Source organism: Ostrea edulis, chromosome 8 (assembly GCF_947568905.1).
Source record: "Ostrea edulis chromosome 8, xbOstEdul1.1, whole genome shotgun sequence".
NCBI classification, from domain to species: Eukaryota; Metazoa; Mollusca; class Bivalvia; order Ostreida; family Ostreidae; genus Ostrea; species Ostrea edulis.
This window is the reverse complement of record NC_079171.1, coordinates 35,345,764-35,370,947: the sequence shown is the minus strand read 5'-3', so window position 1 is coordinate 35,370,947 and position 25,184 is coordinate 35,345,764. Positions and strand designations below refer to the sequence as shown.

General features: G+C 35.3%; 1 protein-coding gene across 3 annotated transcripts in view; it reads right to left on the bottom strand.

Annotated features, from left to right (window-relative positions):
* The window catches only part of LOC125662703 (protein crumbs homolog 2-like), a 30,969-nt gene extending 6,970 nt beyond the window's left edge, over positions 1–23,999 (bottom strand). The window contains exons 1-14 of one of the 3 annotated variants that reach the window (XM_056145943.1): positions 21,832–23,999; positions 21,446–21,524; positions 20,201–20,323; positions 19,012–19,038; positions 18,239–18,349; positions 17,209–17,319; positions 15,209–15,319; positions 12,010–12,120; positions 10,154–10,264; positions 8,298–8,408; positions 6,436–6,546; positions 3,204–3,346; positions 1,488–1,584; positions 400–564 (exon numbers count right to left, since the gene is read on the bottom strand). In XM_056145943.1, the coding sequence (XP_056001918.1) occupies positions 400–564; positions 1,488–1,584; positions 3,204–3,346; positions 6,436–6,546; positions 8,298–8,408; positions 10,154–10,264; positions 12,010–12,120; positions 15,209–15,319; positions 17,209–17,319; positions 18,239–18,349; positions 19,012–19,038; positions 20,201–20,323; positions 21,446–21,524; positions 21,832–21,849 (1,429 nt within the window). In that variant the 5' untranslated portion in view covers positions 21,850–23,999. The remainder of the gene's footprint in view (positions 1–399; positions 565–1,487; positions 1,585–3,203; positions 3,347–6,435; positions 6,547–8,297; positions 8,409–10,153; positions 10,265–12,009; positions 12,121–15,208; positions 15,320–17,208; positions 17,320–18,238; positions 18,350–19,011; positions 19,039–20,200; positions 20,324–21,445; positions 21,525–21,831) is intronic. The other 2 variants (XM_056145944.1, XM_056145945.1) reach the window with 2 other exon arrangements.
* Positions 24,000–25,184: the final 1,185 nt, after the last annotated feature.

The window sequence follows — 25,184 nt, the reverse complement described above, 5'->3', positions numbered from 1 at the left end:
GGGTTTTGAAAGAAGGAAAAATTCTAATTATAAGTTCAGTATACGTGCGTTTCAATATTGGAGTCATTGCTGACAGATTTTGAAATGCAGAATTTAAATACGAGACCAAACTGTTAGTTCTCATTTTGACCAGAAGCGTTCCGTTACCGACACAAACAGTTCTATCTGCGTCTTCAAGCGTTCTGTTTTCGATAATAATCATTTCGTTCTTGCCGGAAATCATTGTGTTCAAACATTCCAGCGTTCATTGTCCAATCAAATCCATTCGTTCCCAAAACGTTTAGCGTTCGTTCACGGTTCCATTGGCATATCAGTAGGCTCCAGGGTCTGTGGAGTGTTTTGTGGGTATTATATATGTATACTATTTTACAATGAGTCCGGATTTATAAACATACATACCCGCCGTTCCGGAAAATCCCGAGGCACTGAATTTGTATTTACTGGCCTCATTCCCAACGTGGAACATGGAATACAGGGCATACACTTTCTCACCAGTAAAGCTCATAAGATCCACTCGGAGCTCCTGACCATTCTCCGTAGTCAAAATGTGGATTGCATCATTTCCTGTTCAGTGAAATATAAATTGATACAATCATCTTGACGCATTGTAGTAAATCAGGAGGGGTTCTTCAACTATAAATGTAACGGAAAGAGACAACAATAAATTGATCTGACATTTTGGACATATTTCCCTTTTTGTGAATATCAGCAGAAATTTCCCTACTGATTCTTTCAATCTTATGTCAAAATGAATTCCAAGCTCGTCGGAACGAATGTTTGGAGAGCTATTGCTGCGACCTCGGTGTCGGCGTGGGCGTTACACCTGATGGGAAAATCTTAAAACCTAAGATGCATGTATATATTTGAAGATATGGCTTCAATATTCAAATTAAAATGTTCATGATCGGGCCTTTCATTTGTACTCAAGACTATTGATTTAGTGACATTGAATTTATAAATACATAAATCAAAATAAAAAAGGTGGAAAACAGGTATATATATTATATGTATGTATAAATATATATTGTTTTACTTTCACTGTATTTTTAAAAAAGAGACTTATATATATATAGTTTGTAAATAAAGAATTCGGTATTTGATACAGTAAATACATCCAATAATAAAAGTCAAGAAAATTTCGTTTTATAACTGTCTGAAGAGGCATTAAAGCCGAAAGCGCTAACAGTGAAATGTTATTCGAGTTTTGTGTTTCTTGACTTTTATTATTGGATATATATACTTTTCTCAATGATCGGTAAAAAAAAGAAAGAAAAAGATACACGAAGACGTTTTTAGTAAAGCTTTACTAAAGGTCTTCGTCTACCGATTAAATCCTAAGACATTCTGGTTGACAGTTCCTTTTTATATATAGATTACAATAGTTGAATAATTTGTTTTAATGAGACATCTGGTGCATCACAATTGGTACCATATAAGTTTTACATGAATATCTACATCTTTGATCTCAATATCAGTGGTATACCTACCAATCCAGTAATTCGTGAATGGGTCTCCAAATCCAGTTTTGTAATTGTCCCAATTTCTATAAAAATCGGTGGAACCATCCACTCTTTTTTGGATGCTCTGCATCAAAAATGAAAATAAAAAATCGAATTAGTCGCAGTTAATTTAAGCAACATGAAATACATAACAGGATATCTTTGTTATTAACGAGTAAAGTAAAATCGTTTTGACATCATAAACATCTGCTTCTTCAATAAAAGTGGATGACTGAAATAATCAGATTTTATCTTCAGTCATCCAAATAATACCTAAGTCACGTTTTGTGATCCGTTATTTGTGGGCGTGTTTTGTTTTTCTTATGAAGATAGAATTCGCCCAATGGCTTTTAGCTGAGAAGAACGCTCGATAATTTTATATATATATATCGACGACGATTTCTCTATTAATATTGATCATTTTCACTATGATACCGATTCTACCGATCATAGTGAACTGAAGTAAAAGACACAAGGTTTTTTCATCTGTTTCAGGTTTGAATATCTTATTGACAATAGATGTTAAAAAGGAACTATCAACTAATCTTTATGACAAACGGGAGAACTTCAGCTCTTCCAATATCTATGAAACAATATTCCATTATAACCTGAATATGGTGTTTGTGTCTCTCAAATGATTTCATACACTATATCACGTTGTGCGTATTATCAATTTTTTTAATCGAGGCCACTTACTGACAATTATGTTGATGTTACAGCTATTTCAACAGTCGGTATTTTGCAAACTAAATTGTTTCCCATGTTTCATACTGATTGGTGTGTCGTTATTTCCGTACTGATTTTGACTAGGGATTATGTTTTTAATTGATTAAGATATTGGGCTCACGGCTGGTGTGACCGATCAACAGGGGATGTTTATTGGTCCTAGGCACCTACCCCCTCCTCTGTATCCAGGAGCCCGTATTTACCATGCTCTTCATTCTGTATTCTTTATGTGATTGGTCATGAGTGTTCGTTATCTTCACTTTTAGGTTATATATTTCCAATTAGCATTTTGAAACACAACCAGTATATGTTGCACAAGTACAGGTTGCATATATTTCTATCCTATCTAAACTAATTTTTAACGTTGTGTCACTTAAATATTCTCTTAAACTAGATTGGCTGTTAGCGAGTTCCAAATTGCCACCCATGAAATGCCACATTTTCAAATCATTCGAGTCTTACGAGATATCTGTTTCGAAACCATGTGTCGATTCGTTTGCTTACAAGCAAGTTTTCTTTCCATTTCATTACACAAACACAAAGCTCTTAAAATTGGATCACGCAAATAAAACTTTCCTTTAAAACTCAATTATGCAAGGTGAAGATAACGAACAGTGATCAATCTCATAACTCCTACAAGCAATACAAAATAGATAGTTGGGCAAACACGGACCCCTGGACATATGTAAGTTCTGTTCTTCATTATGGATGTTGGGCAAACACAAACATTATGATATATGTCGCGGCTGTACATAATTGATTTACCTGAAGATTATCGCATTATCAGTTAAGCTATCAATGGGAGTATACTCATTCAGAATATGTTACGTCTCGTGTTGGATGATAATTTCAAATACACAGTCCCAAGAATATGTAATATTTAATAAAAACGCCATACGGGAATTTAACGATAAAGCAGCGACTCGGGATATTATGTGTGACGAGTACCTAAAAACTGAGAACATTACATAAGCTCACCGTCCACCCCCCTCCATCCGTTGTCATGTCGCAGTACACCATCTTTTGTTGACCATCTATATATATCGGATACACCCCATCTTTTCCTTTCGTGTTTGCGTAATGTTGTAATATCTCCATGCAAGTTCTATGTTTAGGTATCACTGTAAGATGAACATAGCCATTACTTATATTCTCAAAACATGTTAGTTTCATTCTATTTCTTAGTAGGGTTCTCTGTCTTCACTGAAATACCCCTCTATTATTCCATTGTTTAAGTTTTACCTTTATTATCATTTTTTAAAGGCTGAAATGAAAGGTGAAGATAAGGAACAATGATCAATCTTATAACTTCCTCAAGTAATACAAAATAGAGAGCTCGGCAAACATGGATACCTGGACATACCAGAGGTGGGATCAGGTGCCTAGGAGGAGTAAGCATACTTTGTTGACCCGTCACACCCGCTGTGAATCCAATATCTTGATCAGATAAATGGAATAATCTGCAGTCAAAATTAATGTTCCAAAAACGGCTTAACAATCGGTATGAGACATGCCAGATAGCATCTGACCCCAATGTAGCTTATATTGGGAAACTGGATCATTATAACGACCATAGAATTTACAAAATGCCAACTTTAAACGAGACTGTTGAAAACCATGTAACATCTACCTCTTTCTCAGTAGCCTACCTCGACTTAAAAAAAGATCATAAGTAGAACAAGCATATCGAAAGAGTCGAGATATATAAACACTATATATCTTTAAATCTGTAAGGTTAGATATTTCCAGTATCCAACATTTTCAAGTTGCTATATTAAAATTGTTTAAAATGACGATCTTTGACAATTTCAGTAGACAGGAAAAACCACATGTCTAACCGATAAAGGCTGGTCCAGCGCTTAAAATAAGATTTCCATTTTAAAAAAATGGAAAAGAATTTCGAATATACAACGAACAAAAATTGCTGGTATCTATGTGTTTATGAAAAGCTAACGTAGTCAAATTCTATCACTGTAGTTGTGCACTTCTAACTACATACAACATGCACATCACCCGTTCAATATAAAAACGTTAAACACCAATGTAGAAACGATAAAAGTAAAAATAAAAAGCGAAAGATAAAGAACAATGATCAATTTCGTAACTCCAATAATAGATGCGAAATAGAGAGCTCGGCAAACACGGACCCCTGGGTATACTAGTGTGACCAGGTCCTTACGAGGAGTACACATCCCCTGTCGACGGGTTACACGCACCGTGAGCCATATATCCTGATCAGGTAAACGAAATTGCCCGTAGTCAAAATCAATGTGCCATGAACTGCCTAACAATCGGTATGAAACACGTCGGACAGCATGTCACCCAATGACGGTTTGTATTGGCAAACTAGATCGTCATAACGACTATAGTATTTGCGAAATACTGACTTGAAACGAAATTGTTAAAACCCCTGTAATATTATTATCTATTTTTATAATTATTATTATACATTTATATAGCGCTTTATCTAATTAAGACAATTACCCTAATACGCCTTACATGTTAAAGAATAAAACAAACTAAATCAAAGAAAAAGAACAATAAGTACATCGATAAAGGCATAACATGGTACAAAAACTGAGGTGTTTTTGTTGGGTTTTATTTTTTTTTTTTTTTTTGTTAAATATAAAATAACGATATACAGAAATACCGAAGTAAAGATGAAATGCAAGTTTAACAAAAGATACAATATGAACTTGAAAATTACAGTACAGTACATTTCTTAGTGCAATGGCAACCCTGTGTAAATGTTGCTCTGCAATGTATTATTCGTTTAAATAAAAAAGCGTATTCGAAATGTATAAGTTGTGTAATCTGCTCTTTGATAAGTATAAGTGCAAAAAAATATATTGTGAATTAGGTAAATCCAATATTTGTTCTATTAACCTTCACATTATCCTAGTTTGTAATCAATGTGAAAAGTACTACATGTAACACGTCGGTTCATCATTCGTTTAATAAAACTTCAATATTTGTAATATGTAGTGCCTCGTTATGACGACATGGGGCACGTGGTGTATCAGGAAGTCACTAGTTTTGGTGTTATTTTTTTTTTAACTCTAGGCTTACTAGTGGCTGCATTCTGGAGTATCAGCGATAACAAACCAATTTAATATAAAGAATCATGATAATACTAGAAATTGTTTAACAATTCAAACAGACAGCATAATTACTTTCAAATGGGATTCAGAGGAGAACTTAATTACGATTCTGGTAAAAATTGACAGAGAATAAGCCGCTAAAAATCGCTAGAACAACGCATTTATCAGAAAAACTAATTCATTGTCACATATATGTAAGACTCTAGAGTGCGATGGTCACGCCAAACCCCGATGGTCTGCACCAAACCTCGATGGTGTGACACCCCAAAATGCGATGGTTCACACTCATGCGCCAATGTGCGATGGTCTGACACGCCAAAGTCCGATGGTGTGACACGCCGAAACTCATTAGTTTCTAAACGACACAGTGTTGTGGTACAGACGGTGCCAACCGTGTGTCGTTTCACTAAAACATCAGTGAAAAATCCATGTATAAAAAATAAGAAGTTCAACTTATTCCATTACCATCTAGTTGTCGTGTTATTAAACACATTTTCAAACGCGAAATCGTATAGATTGTTTTGCATTATAGCATATCCCCAGAATTTTATTACGTGTACGTCACAAGTAATAAATGATCCTGAATTGAAGAATGTTTGCGCGAAGTAGGTAGTTCAACAACAAATGTACTTTGCCGTTCTCACTATCCTCAACCTTATATACCTTCCCGTTGCTGTCGTCCGTGTTGCATTTCGTGAGATTTATTTTGAAAGCACAATGAGGTGACGTCACAAATGTTACTGAACTCCACACTGTCGGACTTTGGCGTGGCCATCGCACTTTGACGTCCGTAACGTTAACAAACCATCGCACTTTGGCGCAGACCATCGCACTTTGCTGTGACCATCGCACTTTGGAGCGACCATCGCACTTCAGAGTTTTACATATATAAGGAAGGCCTCTACCACAATTGTATATTTCATGACACCCGGGAAAGAGGTTTTGACTCCAGTGTGGGTTCACACTCATATTGGTTTTGTGTAATACAACTAAATAAGATCTTTGGTGCTTTTGATAATAACTTGAAATTAAAAGCATATTTAGGAAAAGCAAAAGCGGTGTAAATCTCTGATAAGCATATTCATCATATCACGCATAGTAAAACATACCTTCACACGTGTCTCCAATAAAGCCATCTGCACACTGACATGAGAACGTTGTTGGACCGGATGTACACGTTCCGTTATGTTGACAGGGAGAAGAAACACAGTGATCAATGTCTGCATAATGAGAAGTCAATCGGTCATGATACCTCAACTTATTTCAATCAAAAAGTTTTTTCATTTTCATTTTGTAATCTTTAAAGGAAACTGATTACTATTTCATATCTTGGATTTTAATAATGTAAAGAGATAGTGCCTCGTTATGACGACATGGGACGTGTGGTGGAAATCCTCTAGGCTTACTAGTGGTTGCTTCTCCAGTATCAGCGATCAATTAACATGGATTAATTAACATTGATCATTAACATGGGTTATCTCTCGGTTCCGTTCCCTTACATGACAAAAGATTGATTGACTGATTATGGTTTTACGCCTTTTCGGCAATGTTCAGCCATTTTACGGCGGTTAAGTAATTGAAATATGTTTAGTTGAGAGTGTTTCAGTTTCCCCGACGGCCCCCATTGAACCTACTCTTTTTGGAAAATCGGGGAAATTATATTTTGCGTGTCAAGGGGGTTGTGATCATTGACATTACCAAGGAGAACTCTATGCAAATGTCATACGTTGGTGTCCTAAAATCTTTATCAACTATTGCAATATGAAAACAAAATGGTTGGAATCTTCGTATGTAAAATCTCTATGCCAGATGTATTGGGATTTTTGCAACAGAAAAATAAAAAACAAAGTAAACAAACTGTGTAACGTCGTAGTGAAACACTGGGACGAAGTCATTAATTTAAAGAATATACGTATCGACCATTCAAAATGGACATACGGTTATTTGTGTAACAGTGAACGATACCCTGAATGTATATATTGTGTTGGTCAAGAAAGACGATGAAGTGTGAAGTATACTCAACATTCTTTTAGATCGTAGTGATTTTCGTACCACAGGAAAGTTACTTTTTCATTATGTGGAATTCAGGTATGAACGTTTTACCAATATCGGCAATCATATTATTATGCCATCTTTTACAAGAATGCAATTTTTACAGAAATGGTCTGAATACTTGTATAGTAGAACTGCTTATATACACGACACGCTAAGTATTGCTTCACCTCTATATCTCTCGTATTATTCTGATGTCCGTCAGATGGGAAGTACGCCGTCTCAAGGATCACAACCCCTTTGTATGCAATAGAACGGTTCCCTGATTTTTTTTTAATAAAGTAGACTCACGGAGGATATCATGGATACTCCAAGGACATTACTACTGAAACGATTTCAGTTACTTAACCGCTGCACTATGTTTGCAATATTGCCAAAACGAAACAAAATCATAAACAAACAATTAATCAATCGCATGTTTGTTTTGAAAATATGACTAGAATGTAATGAATCATATTTATGAATTGAGAATTAAAGTAATTCCTCTAGTAGCAGTTTCAATATGCTCTTGAGGTACAGTGGAGGATATCTGGGAATTACAAGCATCATAACACGTAACGGAAAGATACATTTACAATGTTTTGAATATCAGGGACCGTTTCACTAAAAATGTGTAAATTTACGGCGTAACATAGGCCGAATAACTAATTTACACCAAAATTTAGACCGGCCTTAATTACATTTTATGTCATTGGTCTGTACTTTCCTTAACTGTAATCCAAAGATTGTGATATTCAGATGAAGCTACATGAAATATTTCATTGATGTGTTTCAAATGTAATATCTTGTTTTGTGTATCGAGATTTGTATTATCTGTTTTTGTAACATTGTCAATATAGAATTACTACATAGACACAAATCTCGGATACCATTTTAACGTTTTAAAACTTTGCCGTAACACGCATAGTAAAACACACACCTCTACACGTGACTCCGATAAAGCCATCTGCACACTGACAGGAGAACGTAGTTGGACCGGATGTACACGTTCCGTTATGTTGACAGGGAGAAGAAACACAGTGATCAATGTCTGCAGAATAAGAAGTAAATCGGTCATGATACCTCAACTTATTTCAATCAAAAAGTTTTTTCGTTTCCATTTTGTAATCTTTAAAGGAAACTGATTACTATTTCATGTCTTGGATTTTAATAATGTAAACAGGTAGTGCCTCGTTATGACGACATGGAGCGTGTGGTGGAAATCCTCTAGGCTTACTAGTTGTTGCTTCTCCAGTATCAGCGATCAATTAACATGGATTAATTAACATTGATCATTAACATGGGTTATCGTTCGGTTCAGCAACATTACATGACAAAAGATTGATTGACTGATTATGGTTTTACGCCGTTTTGGCAATGTTTCAGCCATTTTACGGGGGTTAACTAATTGAAATATGTTTGGTTGTGAGTGTTTGAGTTTCCACGACTTTTTTTTTTTTTTTTTTTAGAAAATCGGGGAAATTATATTTTGCGTGACAAGGGGGTTGTGATCATTGACATTACCAAGGAGAACTCTGCAAACGTCAAACGTCGGTGTCCTAAAATCTTTATCAACTATTGTAATATCAAAACAAAATAGTTGGAATCTTCGTATGTAAAATCTCTTTGCCAAATGTATTGGGATTTTTGCAACAGAAAAATAAAAAAAACAAAGTAAACAAACTGTGTAACGTCGTAGTGAAACACTGGGACGAAGTCATTAATTTAAAGAATATACGTATCGACCATTCAAAATGGACACAAGCTTATTTGTTTAACAGTGAACGATACCCTGAATGTATATCTTGTGTTTGTCGAGAAAGATGATGAAGTGTGAAGTATACTCAACATTCTTTAAGATCGTAGTGATTTTCGTACCACAGGAAAGTTACTTTTTCATTATGTGGAATTCAGGTATGAACGTTTTACCAATATCGGCAATCATATTATTATGCCATCTTTTACAAGAATGCAATTTTTACAGAAATGGTCTGAATACTTGTATAGTAGAACTGCTTATATACACGACACGCTAAGTATTGCTTCACCTCTATATCTCTCGTATGATTCTGATGTCCGTCAGATGGGAAGTACGCCGTCTCAAGGATCACAACCCCTTTGTATGCAATAGAACGTTTCCCTGGTTTTTTTTTAAATAAAGTAGACTCACGGAGGATATCATGGATACTCCAAGGACATTACTACTGAAACGATTTCAGTTACTTAACCGCTGCACTATGTTTGCAATATTGCCAAAACGAAACAAAATCATAAACAATTAATCAATCGCATGTTTGTTTTGAAAATATGACTAGAATATGTAATGAATCATATTTATGAATTGAGAATTAAAGTAATTCCTCGAGTAGCAATTTCAATATGCTCTTGAGGTACAGTGGAGGATATCTGGGAATTACAAGCATCATAACACGTAACGGAAAGATACATTTACAATGTTTTGAATATCAGGGACCGTTTCACTAAAAATGTGTAAATTTACGGCGTAACATAGGCCGAATAACTAATTTACACCAAAATTTAGACCGGCCTTAATTACATTTTATGTCATTGGTCTGTACTTTCCTTAACTGTAATCCAAAGATTGTGATATTCAGATGAAGCTACATGAAATATTTCATTGATGTGTTTCAAATGTAATATCTTGTTTTGTGTATCGAGATTTGTATTATCTGTTTTTGTAACATTGTCAATATAGAATTACTACATAGACACAAATCTCGGATACCATTTTAACGTTTTAAAACTTTGCCGTAACACGCATAGTAAAACACACACCTCTACACGTGACTCCGATAAAGCCATCTGCACACTGACAGGAGAACGTAGTTGGACCGGATGTACACGTTCCGTTATGTTGACAGGGAGAAGAAACACAGTGATCAATGTCTGCAGAATAAGAAGTAAATCGGTCATGATACCTCAACTTATTTCAATCAAAAAGTTTTTTCGTTTCCATTTTGTAATCTTTAAAGGAAACTGATTACTATTTCATGTCTTGGATTTTAATAATGTAAACAGGTAGTGCCTCGTTATGACGACATGGAGCGTGTGGTGGAAATCCTCTAGGCTTACTAGTTGTTGCTTCTCCAGTATCAGCGATCAATTAACATGGATTAATTAACATTGATCATTAACATGGGTTATCGTTCGGTTCAGCAACATTACATGACAAAAGATTGATTGACTGATTATGGTTTTACGCCGTTTTGGCAATGTTTCAGCCATTTTACGGGGGTTAACTAATTGAAATATGTTTGGTTGTGAGTGTTTGAGTTTCCACGACTTTTTTTTTTTTTTTTTTTAGAAAATCGGGGAAATTATATTTTGCGTGACAAGGGGGTTGTGATCATTGACATTACCAAGGAGAACTCTGCAAACGTCAAACGTCGGTGTCCTAAAATCTTTATCAACTATTGTAATATCAAAACAAAATAGTTGGAATCTTCGTATGTAAAATCTCTTTGCCAAATGTATTGGGATTTTTGCAACAGAAAAATAAAAAAAACAAAGTAAACAAACTGTGTAACGTCGTAGTGAAACACTGGGACGAAGTCATTAATTTAAAGAATATACGTATCGACCATTCAAAATGGACACAAGCTTATTTGTTTAACAGTGAACGATACCCTGAATGTATATCTTGTGTTTGTCGAGAAAGATGATGAAGTGTGAAGTATACTCAACATTCTTTAAGATCGTAGTGATTTTCGTACCACAGGAAAGTTACTTTTTCATTATGTGGAATTCAGGTATGAACGTTTTACCAATATCGGCAATCATATTATTATGCCATCTTTTACAAGAATGCAATTTTTACAGAAATGGTCTGAATACTTGTATAGTAGAACTGCTTATATACACGACACGCTAAGTATTGCTTCACCTCTATATCTCTCGTATGATTCTGATGTCCGTCAGATGGGAAGTACGCCGTCTCAAGGATCACAACCCCTTTGTATGCAATAGAACGTTTCCCTGGTTTTTTTTTAAATAAAGTAGACTCACGGAGGATATCATGGATACTCCAAGGACATTACTACTGAAACGATTTCAGTTACTTAACCGCTGCACTATGTTTGCAATATTGCCAAAACGAAACAAAATCATAAACAATTAATCAATCGCATGTTTGTTTTGAAAATATGACTAGAATATGTAATGAATCATATTTATGAATTGAGAATTAAAGTAATTCCTCGAGTAGCAATTTCAATATGCTCTTGAGGTACAGTGGAGGATATCTGGGAATTACAAGCATCATAACACGTAACGGAAAGATACATTTACAATGTTTTGAATATCAGGGACCGTTTCACTAAAAATGTGTAAATTTACGGCGTAACATAGGCCGAATAACTAATTTACACCAAAATTTAGACCGGCCTTAATTACATTTTATGTCATTGGTCTGTACTTTCCTTAACTGTAATCCAAAGATTGTGATATTCAGATGAAGCTACATGAAATATTTCATTGATGTGTTTCAAATGTAATATCTTGTTTTGTGTATCGAGATTTGTATTATCTGTTTTTGTAACATTGTCAATATAGAATTACTACATAGACACAAATCTCGGATACCATTTTAACGTTTTAAAACTTTGCCGTAACACGCATAGTAAAACACACACCTCTACACGTGACTCCGATAAAGCCATCTGCACACTGACAGGAGAACGTAGTTGGACCGGATGTACACGTTCCGTTATGTTGACAGGGAGAAGAAACACAGTGATCAATGTCTGCAGAATAAGAAGTAAATCGGTCATGATACCTCAACTTATTTCAATCAAAAAGTTTTTTCGTTTCCATTTTGTAATCTTTAAAGGAAACTGATTACTATTTCATGTCTTGGATTTTAATAATGTAAACAGGTAGTGCCTCGTTATGACGACATGGAGCGTGTGGTGGAAATCCTCTAGGCTTACTAGTTGTTGCTTCTCCAGTATCAGCGATCAATTAACATGGATTAATTAACATTGATCATTAACATGGGTTATCGTTCGGTTCAGCAACATTACATGACAAAAGATTGATTGACTGATTATGGTTTTACGCCGTTTTGGCAATGTTTCAGCCATTTTACGGGGGTTAACTAATTGAAATATGTTTGGTTGTGAGTGTTTGAGTTTCCACGACTTTTTTTTTTTAGAAAATCAGGGAAATTATATTTTGCGTGACAAGGGGGTTGTGATCATTGACATTACCAAGGAGAACTCTATGCAAACGTCATACGTCGGTGTCCTAAAATCTTTATCAACTATTGTAATATCAAAACAAAATAGTTGGAATCTTCGTATGTAAAATCTCTTTGCCAAATGTATTGGGATTTTTGCAACAGAAAAATAAAAAAAAAACAAAGTAAACAAACTGTGTAACGTCGTAGTGAAACACTGGGACGAAGTCATTAATTTAAAGAATATACGTATCGACCATTCAAAATGGACACACGCTTATTTGTTTAACAGTGAACGATACCCTGAATGTATATCTTGTGTTTGTCAAGAAAGATGATGCAGTGTGAAGTATACTCAACATTCTTTTAGATCGTAGTGATTTTCGTACCACAGGAAAGTTACTTTTTCATTATGTGGAATTCAGGTATGAACGTTTTACCAATATCGGTAATCATATTATTATGCCATCTTTTACAAGAATGCAATTTTTACAGAAATGGTCTGAATACTTGTATAGTAGAACTGCTTATATACACGACACGCTAAGTATTGCTTCACCTCTATATCTCTCGTATGATTCTGATGTCCGTCAGATGGGAAGTACGCCGTCTCAAGGATCACAACCCCTTTGTATGCAATAGAACGTTTCCCTGATTTTTTTTAAATAAAGTAGACTCACGGAGGATATCATGGATACTCCAAGGACATTACTACTGAAACGATTTCAGTTACTTAACCGCTGCACTATGTTTGCAATATTGCCAAAACGAAACAAAATCATAAACAAACAATTAATCAATCGCATGTTTGTTTTGAAAATATGACTAGAATGTAATGAATCATATTTATGAATTCAAAATTAAAGTAATTCCTCGAGTAGCAATTTCAATATGCTCTTGAGGTACAGTGGAGGATATCTGGGAATTAAAAGCATCATAAAACGTAACAGAAAGATTCATTTACAATGTTTTGAATATCAGGGACCGTTTCACTAAAATGTGTAAATTTACGGCGTAACATAGGCCAAATAACTAATTTAGACCGGCCTTAATTACATTTTATGTCATTGGTCTGTAATTTCCTTAACTGTAATCCAAAGATTGTGATATTCAGATGAAGCTACATGAAATACTGTAGATTGGGAAATAATCACGATGGTTTTAATTTCACTATGTTCACGATTTATCTTTTCTTCGCGAAATTAAACCCATAGTGAATAATGAAGTAAAAATATTTGAATGCGGCTATAATTAAAAACAAAGAGAGATAACTTTTATTTTTGTGAATGGGATACTATGATCAGCTTGGGAAAAGTATTGAATAGTTACATCATTTAACATATGAATGCATACACACAATATGACATTTTAGTATACATGTACTTGTATACTCTTAACTGCTTTTACACTGCAGGTCGCATTGAATAATATACGGGCCTTATCAAAAGCCCTTGTTATTACTTCCTTGTCTTGACCCAGTATATCAATGGCTCTCACAAGCCATTTAGCATGGGTCGGTTTTATTTCGACAACCGCAAGTCGATTTCAACATCCTCAATGTCGACACCTTTTTCTAGAGAAGTTTTTATTTCATTTGCATAAAATGTCTGGAATTCGGATGTAAACGCGTTTTAAATCGCCCGTTAATCTGAATATCAAGAGGCTGCAGGTTGTTCGTACACGCAGTGGGGACGAACACCACTTGAATTCCCTTTTCCTCCAGCATAGTAAGTAATGCTTTGTCTTCGTGAGCTATATAAACATCAAAAGATTTGCTTTAAAAGCAAATCCAACTCGTCTCGCACGCGCTCAACATGGGGGACGGTGATCTTCTCAATATATCTACAGTGTATGTATTATTTCTACATTGCTCCAATGGTGTTCACTGTGAAATATACCCCAGTCTTTAGGAAAGTTGTATGAGGGGTGACATTTATCGGTGAGACCCCGATACAAAAGTTGGGTAGGGAGCAATATACCAGGCATCATTGCCGCTATTACATGTACCACATTTATTTGACGCTTGTCGCCGACACCTTTAATTGGCACCTACTTAGCACCTAAGGATCAATGAGAAGATAATTGATCTTAATTCATTTATTAAATTGTTCAAAATAGATGATTTAAATATGTTTTCATGGCATTGTATTTTGTACGTGTTGATACATAGAATTTGGGGGTTTTATCGCAAGCTTTCCGTTTTTCACCCAGTTTAAAATAGACATGTTAACTCTCCAAAGGCTACCTTGAAAATGAAATCATTAAATGACCACACAAAACGTAAGTTTCTTGTGAATTTTACTCAGCAGTTGATACTACTAGTCGTAGACTGCGGGTCATCTCAGTGACAAAGTAGACATATCACCGAGACTGAGCGCGCGAAATTTAAAAAGTATATAATCCTATAGCGTGAAAATAAAACCATCGCGATTGGTGCCCTTGTAACAAATCGTGAAATTTTAACAACGTGGAATTAAACCAACTTACAGTATTTCATTGATGTGTTTCAAATGTAATATCTTGTTTTGTGTATCGAGATTTGTATTATCTGTTTTTGTAACATTGTCAATATAGAATTACTACATAGATGCAAATCTCGTATACTATTTTAACGTTTTAAAACTTTGCCGTAACACGCATAGTAAAACACACACCTCTACACGTGACTCCGATAAAGCCATCTGCACACTGACAGGAGAACGTAGTTGGACCGGATGTACACGTTCCGTTATGTTGACAGGGAGAAGAAACACAGTGATCAATGTCTGCAGAATGAGAAGTAAATCGGTCATGATACCTCAACTTATTTCAATCAAAAAGTTTTTTCGTTTTCATTTTGTAATCTTTAAAGGAAACTGATTACTATTTCATGTCTTGGATTTTAATAATGTAAACAGGTAGTGCCTCGTTATGACGACATGGGGCGTGCGGTGGAAATCCTCTAGGCTTACTAGTTGTTGCTTCTCCAGTATCAGCGATCAATTAACATGGATTAATTAACATTGATCATTAACATGGGTTATCGTTCGGTTCAGCAACATTACATGACAAAAGATTGATTGACTGATTATGGTTTTACGCCGTTTTGGCAATGTTTCAGCCATTTTACGGGGGTTAACTAATTGAAATATGTTTGGTTGTGAGTGTTTGAGTTTCCACGACTTTTTTTTCTTCAGAAAATCAGGGAAATTATATTTTCGTGACAAGGGGGTTGTGATCATTGACATTACCAAGGAGAACTCTATGCAAACGTCATACGTCGGTGTCCTAAAATCTTTATCAACTATTGTAATATCAAAACAAAATAGTTGGAATCTTCGTATGTAAAATCTCTTTGCCAAATGTATTGGGATTTTTGCAACAGAAAAATAAAAAAAACAAAGTAAACAAACTGTGTAACGTCGTAGTGAAACACTGGGACGAAGTCATTAATTTAAAGAATATACGTATCGACCATTCAAAATGGACACACGCTTATTTGTTTAACAGTGAACGATACACTGAATGTATATCTTGTGTTTGTCAAGAAAGACGATGAAGTGTGAAGTATACTCAACATTCTTTTAGATCGTAGTGATTTTCGTACCACAGGAAAGTTACTTTTTCATTATGTGGAATTCAGGTATGAACGTTTTACCAATATCGGTAATCATATTATTATGCCATCTTTTACAAGAATGCAATTTTTACAGAAATGGTCTGAATACTTGTATAGTAGAACTGCTTATATACACGACACGCTAAGTATTGCTTCACCTCTATATCTCTCGTATGATTCTGATGTCCGTCAGATGGGAAGTACGCCATCTCAAGGATCACAACCCCTTTGTATGCAATAGAACGTTTCCCTGATTTTTTTTAAATAAAGTAGACTCACGGAGGATATCATGGATACTCCAAGGACATTACTACTGAAACGATTTCAGTTACTTAACCGCTGCACTATGTTTGCAATATTGCCAAAACGAAACAAAATCATAAACAAACAATTAATCAATCGCATGTGTGTTTTGAAAATATGACTAGGATGTAATGAAAGATATTGATGAATTCAAAATTAAAGTAATTCATCTAGTAGCAATTTCAATATGCTCTTGAGGTACAGTGGAGGATATCTGGGAATTAAAAGCATCATAACACGTAACAGAAAGATGCATTTACAATGTTTTGAATATCAGGAACCGTTCCACTAAAATGTGTAAATTTACGGCGTAACATAGGCCGGATAACTAATTTACGCCAAAATTTAGACGGCCTAAATCACATTTTGTAAACCCTGAATAACACATGGCTATATCTCCGTGTTATGTATTATTATGTCTGAGTGAGGTATATGTTCTCATAATACAATAGTTTATTCGGCGTTCTATTGATATTTTGGTTTTTCATATCAAAGGTAACAAAACGGACGTGTTGTGTGCGTCATTGGTCAGTAATTTCCCCAACTGTAATCCAAAGATTGTGATATTCAGATGAAGCTACATGAAATATTTCATTGATGTGTTTCAAATGTAATATCTTGTTTTGTGTATCGAGATTTGTATTATCTGTTTTTGTAACATTGTCAATATAGAATTACTACATAGACGTAAATCTCTGATACTATTGTTAACATTTTAAAACTTTGCCGTAACACGCATAGTAAAACACACACCTCTACACGTGACTCCGATAAAGCCATCTGCACACTGACATGAGAACGTAGTTGGACCGGATGTACACGTTCCGTTATGTTGACAGGGAGAAGAAACACAGTGATCGATGTCTGCAATATAAAAAAAAAACACCTCGATTATTATGATTTTATTCTATAATTTCCATTTCTTTTTTACGTTTACTCTGCTATATTAAAAGTGTTCTATATCGGAAAGGTGAATTTGACGAACAGTGATCATTCTCATAACTCCTATCAGTAATACAAAACAGAGAGGTGGGTAAACCCGGACCCCTGGACTGATCAGAGGTGGGTTCAGATGCCTAGGAGGGGTAAGCATCCGCCGTCGGCCGGTCACACCCGCCGTGAGCCCTATATATTGATCATGTAAATGGAGGTATCGGTAGTCAAAATCAATGTGTCAAGAACGGCCTGACACATGTCAGACAGCATTTGACCCAATGATAGGTTGTATTGACAAACTGGGATAGGATCAATATATATGACACGTGACGTTTGTAACCAGCCATCAACGGATATGAATAATATTGGGTACTTGATCCCACGTTTTGTGTTTACGTCTGTGTTTTTACTTTTCAAAAAATTGAAGAGATTGATGGTAAATTGTTGTCTCGACATTCTCATCAAGTAAATTTAATCATGAATAGATATCTTATCAATGGAAACAAATGTTTAGAATAAACAGTTTTGAACTGCACAAATCCCATAAACGATGCAAAAGTAAGAATACTGGAAGCACAAACACTACATACACCGGTATATTTTCATTTAAGCGCAAAACATGGACACACAAATTGAAACTATATTCCATGCTTTCAAAAACATAATATAATGGTTTCTTCCGCTTATCCATTGATAGTTTGGATGCTTCACAGTGTCATGCATTTCTGTATATATTATTCATTGATACATGTAAGTGTTTTCGTTACAATGTCAATATGACGTCAAAGTATAATGCTAAATCTTTGAAAATGACATCCATCATAACACACACAGCTAAAAAACATACCTTCACACGTGTTTCCTTTATAGCCATGTGCACACTGACACGAAAACGTTGTTGAACCTGATGTACAATTCCCTTCATGTTTACACGGAGAAGAAGCACAGTGATCGGTAACTGCAAGAAAACAAATCTGTACTTGTAATTCAAATTATAAATCTTGACTACAATCAGTATTTTTATGTGTTCCTTTATTTCAATTTCTTATGTTTCTATATCATAAATATTGCCAGTTACATCTGTCGTGTGCTGTGTATCTTCATTGCGTATGGATCAATCTTCATGTAGAAGATGTTAAAGAAAAATTGGAAATACACAATGTCTGAATATTTTCGACATGTTGTGTGTTCTATCAACAAACATTTCACATTTTGATTCATGGGGATACGAAACTATCAATCGAAACCCACCTTCTTTATCTTAATTAGTCCTCCACTACCGCCGTCCCATCTCCTTATTCTCAATTCAAGTATGACCGATTTTATATTTCAACTAGTTACTTTATTATATTTTAACATTATATTTTAATTGATAGAGTACATCGCTCATCACATGATAAGCGGTATTACCTCACCCTGACCCCTTTACTCTACCATCTTCATGTTGATCATATGCAAATTTCGACACCAATGTCATAAATGAATGCACGATGTGAAATGTCTCCCTGTAAATATGATATATGTCTCCAATAAATATCACTTATTTCTCTGAGCAGCACATTGATTTTACTGCATAGCATTACCTTACCTTTCGTTTGCATATTGATTAAAAGTGCTTACCACACTGTTCTGTTTGTGGCTCGTGTCCTGTAATGACAGAAACACCATTAAACAACGTAACGTATTGTAATTGATGCATTCAATACAAATTTATATTTACCCACTTGTGACTTTCCTCACCGTGAAATTGAAAATCACTGTTCGTTATCTTCACCTTTCATATAATAGAAAAGTGACAAAATGTCTAAAAGCAGTGTATCTGTATAGCTCATTATTACAACATCGACATTAATTTCACATTTGGTAATCATAATTAACTCCAAATACCCTTTCAAAACATGAAATTCTTCAAAATCATGTTTCAAGTTGTTACATTTAATATTCCAGTCATCGGGATGGATGCATATGAAGAGACATTATTTGTCGAAATGCGCATCTGGTGCATCAAAATTGATACCGTATAACTTTTACATGAGTTACCGTACCTATACTAAATTCCCAAGCTTCACAAAAACCCTTAGAAAGAATGATACATTGTTGGATCCAGTAAATTTTCTACCAAACTCCTATCTTTGCTTCTCAGGAAAATTTTAACAATTGTGAAAGAGAAATTTCAAACATACTATGCCAGAAGTGGTGTAAATCAAATATGGATTCTAGATAATTCTAACGAACTGTAAATTTGAAATCCTAAAACTTTTCTCAAATCAGCAACATCAAAAGGTATGATTTTTCAACACTTTACACGACCATCCCTTAAGATGATTTAAAGACCAGATTGTTTGACAACATAGACAATTGCTTTTTGAAGACAAGTGGGAAAATAAAATATCCAAAGCAGATGAAGATGACAAACAGTGATCAATTTCAAAACTCCTATAATCCATACAAAATAGAGGGTTGGGCAAACAAGCACCACTGGCTGTACCAGGGGTAGGATAGGGAAATGGCTAGGAGGAAAAAGTATCCCATGTGGACCACTCACAACCGCCTTGAGCACTATATCTTGATCATGTAAGCAGAACCCACAGTCAAAATCAATGTGTTTAAGAACGGTCTAAGTACTGGTATGAAACACGAGAGACAGCATTTGACCCAATGACAGGTTGTATTGGCAATATAGATCGGTATAACGACCATCGAGCTTGCAAAATTCTGACTCTAAACAAAACTATTGAAACCCCTGTAACACCAGGTCATCACATTGTAGACATGGGACATAAAATTATTAAATCTCTCAACAACTTACTTTGACAGACTCGCCCAAAGTATCCATCCGGGCACTTACATCTACAATACATCCAACTTTTAGCAGAGGAAATAGAGGTTCCACCATTCTGGCAAATATTCCTATTCCGACAGGCATTTCTTACTGCAGCGAAAAACAATTATCAAACTTCCATTTTTAAACGTATATCGAGGTGTTTAGGGTTTTCAGTATAAAACAATTCTTAGTTATCTTGTTCTCCTGTCAAATGCAACGTAATAATTAAGAACAGAGAAGGCGAGTACTTAGCATCGGTTTTGGAAGGGGAAATCGGAGGACAAGAAAATAACTTGTTGAAAATTAAAATTATGTACAAGCTAAAAGACCCGTTATAACGTGGGAGAGCATCTAAATAGTTTTGGCCTAACTACCATTTCTTGAATCTTAGTGGGAGCTCATCCTTCAACAGATGGAGTCACTATTCACAACGTTAAGCTTACATTCTCCACAACCATTAATGAGATGTGAAGATAACGAACAGTGATCAATCTATCAGCAATATAAAATATATAGTGGAGCAAACACGGACCCCTGGACACACCAGAGGTGGGATAAGGTGCCTAGGAGGAATAATCATCCCCTGTCGACCGGTTACACCCACCGTGAGCTCTCTATCATAGTAGTGGGGGCAGTAACCCAATATATCTTTATTTACAATTGCAAACAGTGGAAAGTGAGTAGTGTCAAACATGGGGTGAGGGACACCACCTCCTTGATTCTTCCTGCCTTAATATTTAGGATGATTCATAATCTGGGCACCATTTGTACTTGTATTTTCAGGCTATGAAAAGTGAAATTATTTTTTTTTTTATTTGGTTGTTTTTATTTCCAAAGGATCACTTGAAAGTTTGGCCAATGGCACATTTTTAAATCGTGCAGAGTACTGTTCTATTTTGATTTGTTGCTTTGTTTAACACGTTGTCATCTATAAAGCATTGGATAAATAATATGATGAAATGATGTGGCACACTATACTTACACCGAACAGAGGGTGGTTTAAATTACAAAATGCGTTAATTTCGTGTTTTCTTTCTACATGCTATTGATTTTGTCACATATTCTAATTAAGTACCCGCCAACCAGACACAAAGCGCTAAAATCACGCTAGTATGGATGTGTAAATAAAACCATATACAATGTAAGCTAAAGGATCTAAGAAATATTTTTTTCTTGTTCCATTGGTCTTTTCTCCAATATAGGTTTTTCTCTTACAGTAAATAGTGTTACCTCTGATCAGACGGAATAACTTTGATTTTGTATCCACTCCATTGATGACTGCAATAAGTACAACGGCAGCAAAACGGATCTAATTCGTAAAAAAGAAAATCAGATTATTAACGTTACTTATGAGCTACACATACTTTAATCCATTAAAGTGCGTGCGATTGGAAACAAACTAAAACTGAAACATTACAATGTATAAGTGCATTTATCAGCTGTTGATAATAACATTCCTATCAAAATTATAGTTTTGGTGGATTAGTTTTCCATAGAGTAGCTAATAAGACTACAATACGTTATCTAAACCTCAGACATTTTCATTCAGTTGATAAATATATGGGGGGAAAATATGAAAGCCGTTTCATTTCAAGTTTTGTCGATAAATAGCATACCTCTAAACAGCGCATCATGATCCCAGTATACCAGCAGTCAATGTTCTCTCTTATTTATTTGTTTAAACATACTTTTGAGAGCGGTGATTGGTTAAATGAATAGTTATTGTATGGTGGTTATAACGTACACGTACTTTGAGTGACACAAATCCAAGAAATCTATATCTTGACTCCTCCCACTTTTACATTAACTCCAACTTACCCAATTTCAATTTCTTCCTTGTATATTTGCAGTCATGGTTGATATTTTATTATTTTATGAAGTAATCTGACGTTGGTAATAACACTTTTTTGACGAAAACTACAAATTCATCAGAGAAAAATGAAATGAAATATAGGACTTCTCTTAGACACCTTTTGCTACATCTAGATCCGTGTTTGCCCTACTATTAATTTATAGGAGTTATGAAATTGATCATATTTCGTTATTTTTACTTTTACGGAGATTTTTGGAGGAACACTGAATCAGTCTACTAAATCAGTTACTGTAGTTAACATTGCAGTAGGTTTTCTAGTATAAAATTTGAAATCCTTAGACTTACCTTAATATAATTTGTTGAATTCATCATTACATTCTCCAGAGGATGTCAATTTAAGTTTTACTTCAATATCTGTTTCTAGATGTAGTCAGTTCAAATTCAACTTATATATTTGTACATGTAAAAATATAGGTATAATATCATGACAGGGTGTCAGCAATCTAGCAAGTGGGTGGACGTCGCTTTCGCAAACGTGGAAACAGCTTTAGTTCCTGAAGACTTCCACTTCGAACTATCATAAACCATATTGTAATCTGAACAAAGAACTTTTCAGCTTGAACTTAGGTCTTAGCCGTTTGAACTATGAATTTTTCACATAATCCACAGGCGGGATGGTGCAAATCAGAGTACTGTTATTCTAACTTACCCGTCATGCATGAATCAAACCGCATTCTACTTTTCGTATGATTGTAGATGGTGAACTATTCTTAAATGGGACGTAGATCAATAAAGAGAAAAAAGTGCAACGGAATTTCCAAGAAATCCATTAAAATTCCCCTTTGTAAATAACCACACGTGTTCATCTTGTTGAATTAACATGGAAACACAGTCATTTAACCTCAAAATATCGCCCCCTTTGAACTAACATGTTCGCTAACATTGTAAAAGTTCCAACGCTATCTACGCAATTGAGTATAATCTTTGTGAACCAATTGATATTGTGGAAACTAAGTTTCCGATTAAAAAAAATATCGGGACACGTGTTTAAAATCCATGAAGCAGGTAATCAACTTCTCTATAAAGATTTTAATTCCCTAAATGGTTCCATCTTGTCCATGAGGGTCACATTTCTGGGGGGGGATACCAACATACCAACGACCCAACTTTAAGTACCCCTTTTCGAAGACAAGTTCACTGTATCAAGACAATGGGCACTGTGTTTCATATGCTGCATAGTATTAAGTAGGGAGTCTAACTAGCCTGAAATCAAAGAACGTAAATGTGATGAACTACCACCAAATACACACGGATGTAAACACAGTAATTACCATCGTTCATATAGAAGACAAACTGTACCAATGTATCACTTGATCCACTTTTACCTTACGTCAATAGACAATTCACACAAAGCTTTACTCTGTTCTATTGAAAGTTTTGAATACGTGATTTGAAAGAGAGAGAGAAAAAACAAAGCTAGTCTATACTTGCATTTTTCAATACCAGAATACGGAGCGAATTCTGTCATTATGAATTGTGTCCATCACAGGCCCTTTAAATCGCCATGGGTTACGGATGATAATGAAAAAGTGAGGATAACGACCAGAGGTTAATCGGAAGTAGTTGTCCTACTCACGGTTCGTTGTCTTTATTTTGGGAAAATGCATAATATTCTGCATATTCTTCACGGAAATTATGTTTATAATAGTTTTAACTGTATTAAATTTATTTTTTCATGACGTAGACTTTGTAAATGAACTCAACATGTGCCGTCTTGTCCTGAAACTTTTGACTCAGATAATGTACCTTCCAAATTACAAAGTCTGTTCCTTAAACTCAAAGAACTAAGTTCAGTTGGTATCGTGTTTGACCCTGTGATTTTTTTTCTTTCGAAAATGCAGTACATGAAAGGTGAAGATAACGAAAATTTTGAATCAAAACCTTTCATTACCAAATATTGACAGTGATACACTTGTGTCAAAAATAAACAGAAACTCTAAAAATGTGTAACATTTCTACTATATTGACCTAGTCAAAATACGTAACACATATTTCCGAAAATATCCACGAGATTCAACTGTTTTTGAACACATTTGAATAGGTCCGCATAATATTATCACTTTAAGATGTGTACACATAAACCAACTATGTGTAAGTATTTCACATACAAAAAGTTACGAAGGTGATATTGGGCCGACCATACTTATTTCTTATTTTAAGGTTCATATTTATACCACGTTTATAACGCATAAGTAAACCTGCTGCATGTTTACGTTACATTTGGTTTATGAAAGAAAATACTCAAATGATAAATTCATGACGAGACAGTGTATGATATTTACATGTCTTTACTGACATTATTTATATTAGCTCACGGCGGGTGTGACCGGTCAACAGGGGATGCTTACTCCTCCTAGGCACCTGATCCCACCTCTGTTGTGTCCAGGGGTCCGTGTTTGCCCAACTATCTATTTTGTATTGCAAGGTGAAGATAACGAACAGTGATCAATTTCATAACTCCTATAAGCAATACAAAATAGATAGTTGGGCAAACACGGACCCCTGGACACACCAGAGGTGGGATCAGGTGCCTAGGAGAAGTAATCATCCCCTGTTGACCGGTCATACCCACCGTGAGCGCTATATCCTGATCAGGTAAACGGAGTTATCCGCAGTCAAACTTAGTGTGCCAAGAACGGCTTAACAATCGGTATGAAACACGTCAGACAGCATTTGACCGAATGATAGGTTGCATTGACGAATTACATCGTTATAACGACCATAGAATTTGCGAAATTCTGACATCAATCGAGACTCTTGAAACCTCTGTACCATCAACTTGTTTGTCAGTAGCTTACCTCGATTTAAAAACTGACTATACGCAGAACAATAAACAAACATATATCAATGCAAAGTGAAGATAACGAACAGCGATCAATGTCACAACTCCTATAAACAATACAAAATAGATAGGTGGGCAAACACGGACCCCTGGATACACCAGAGGTGGGATCAGATGCCTAGGAGGAGTAAGCATCCCCTGTTGACCGGTCACACCCGCCGTGAGCCCTATATCCTGATCAGGTCAACGGAGTTATCCACAGTCAAAATCAGTGTGCCAAGAACGGCTTAACAATCGGTATGAAACAAGTCAGA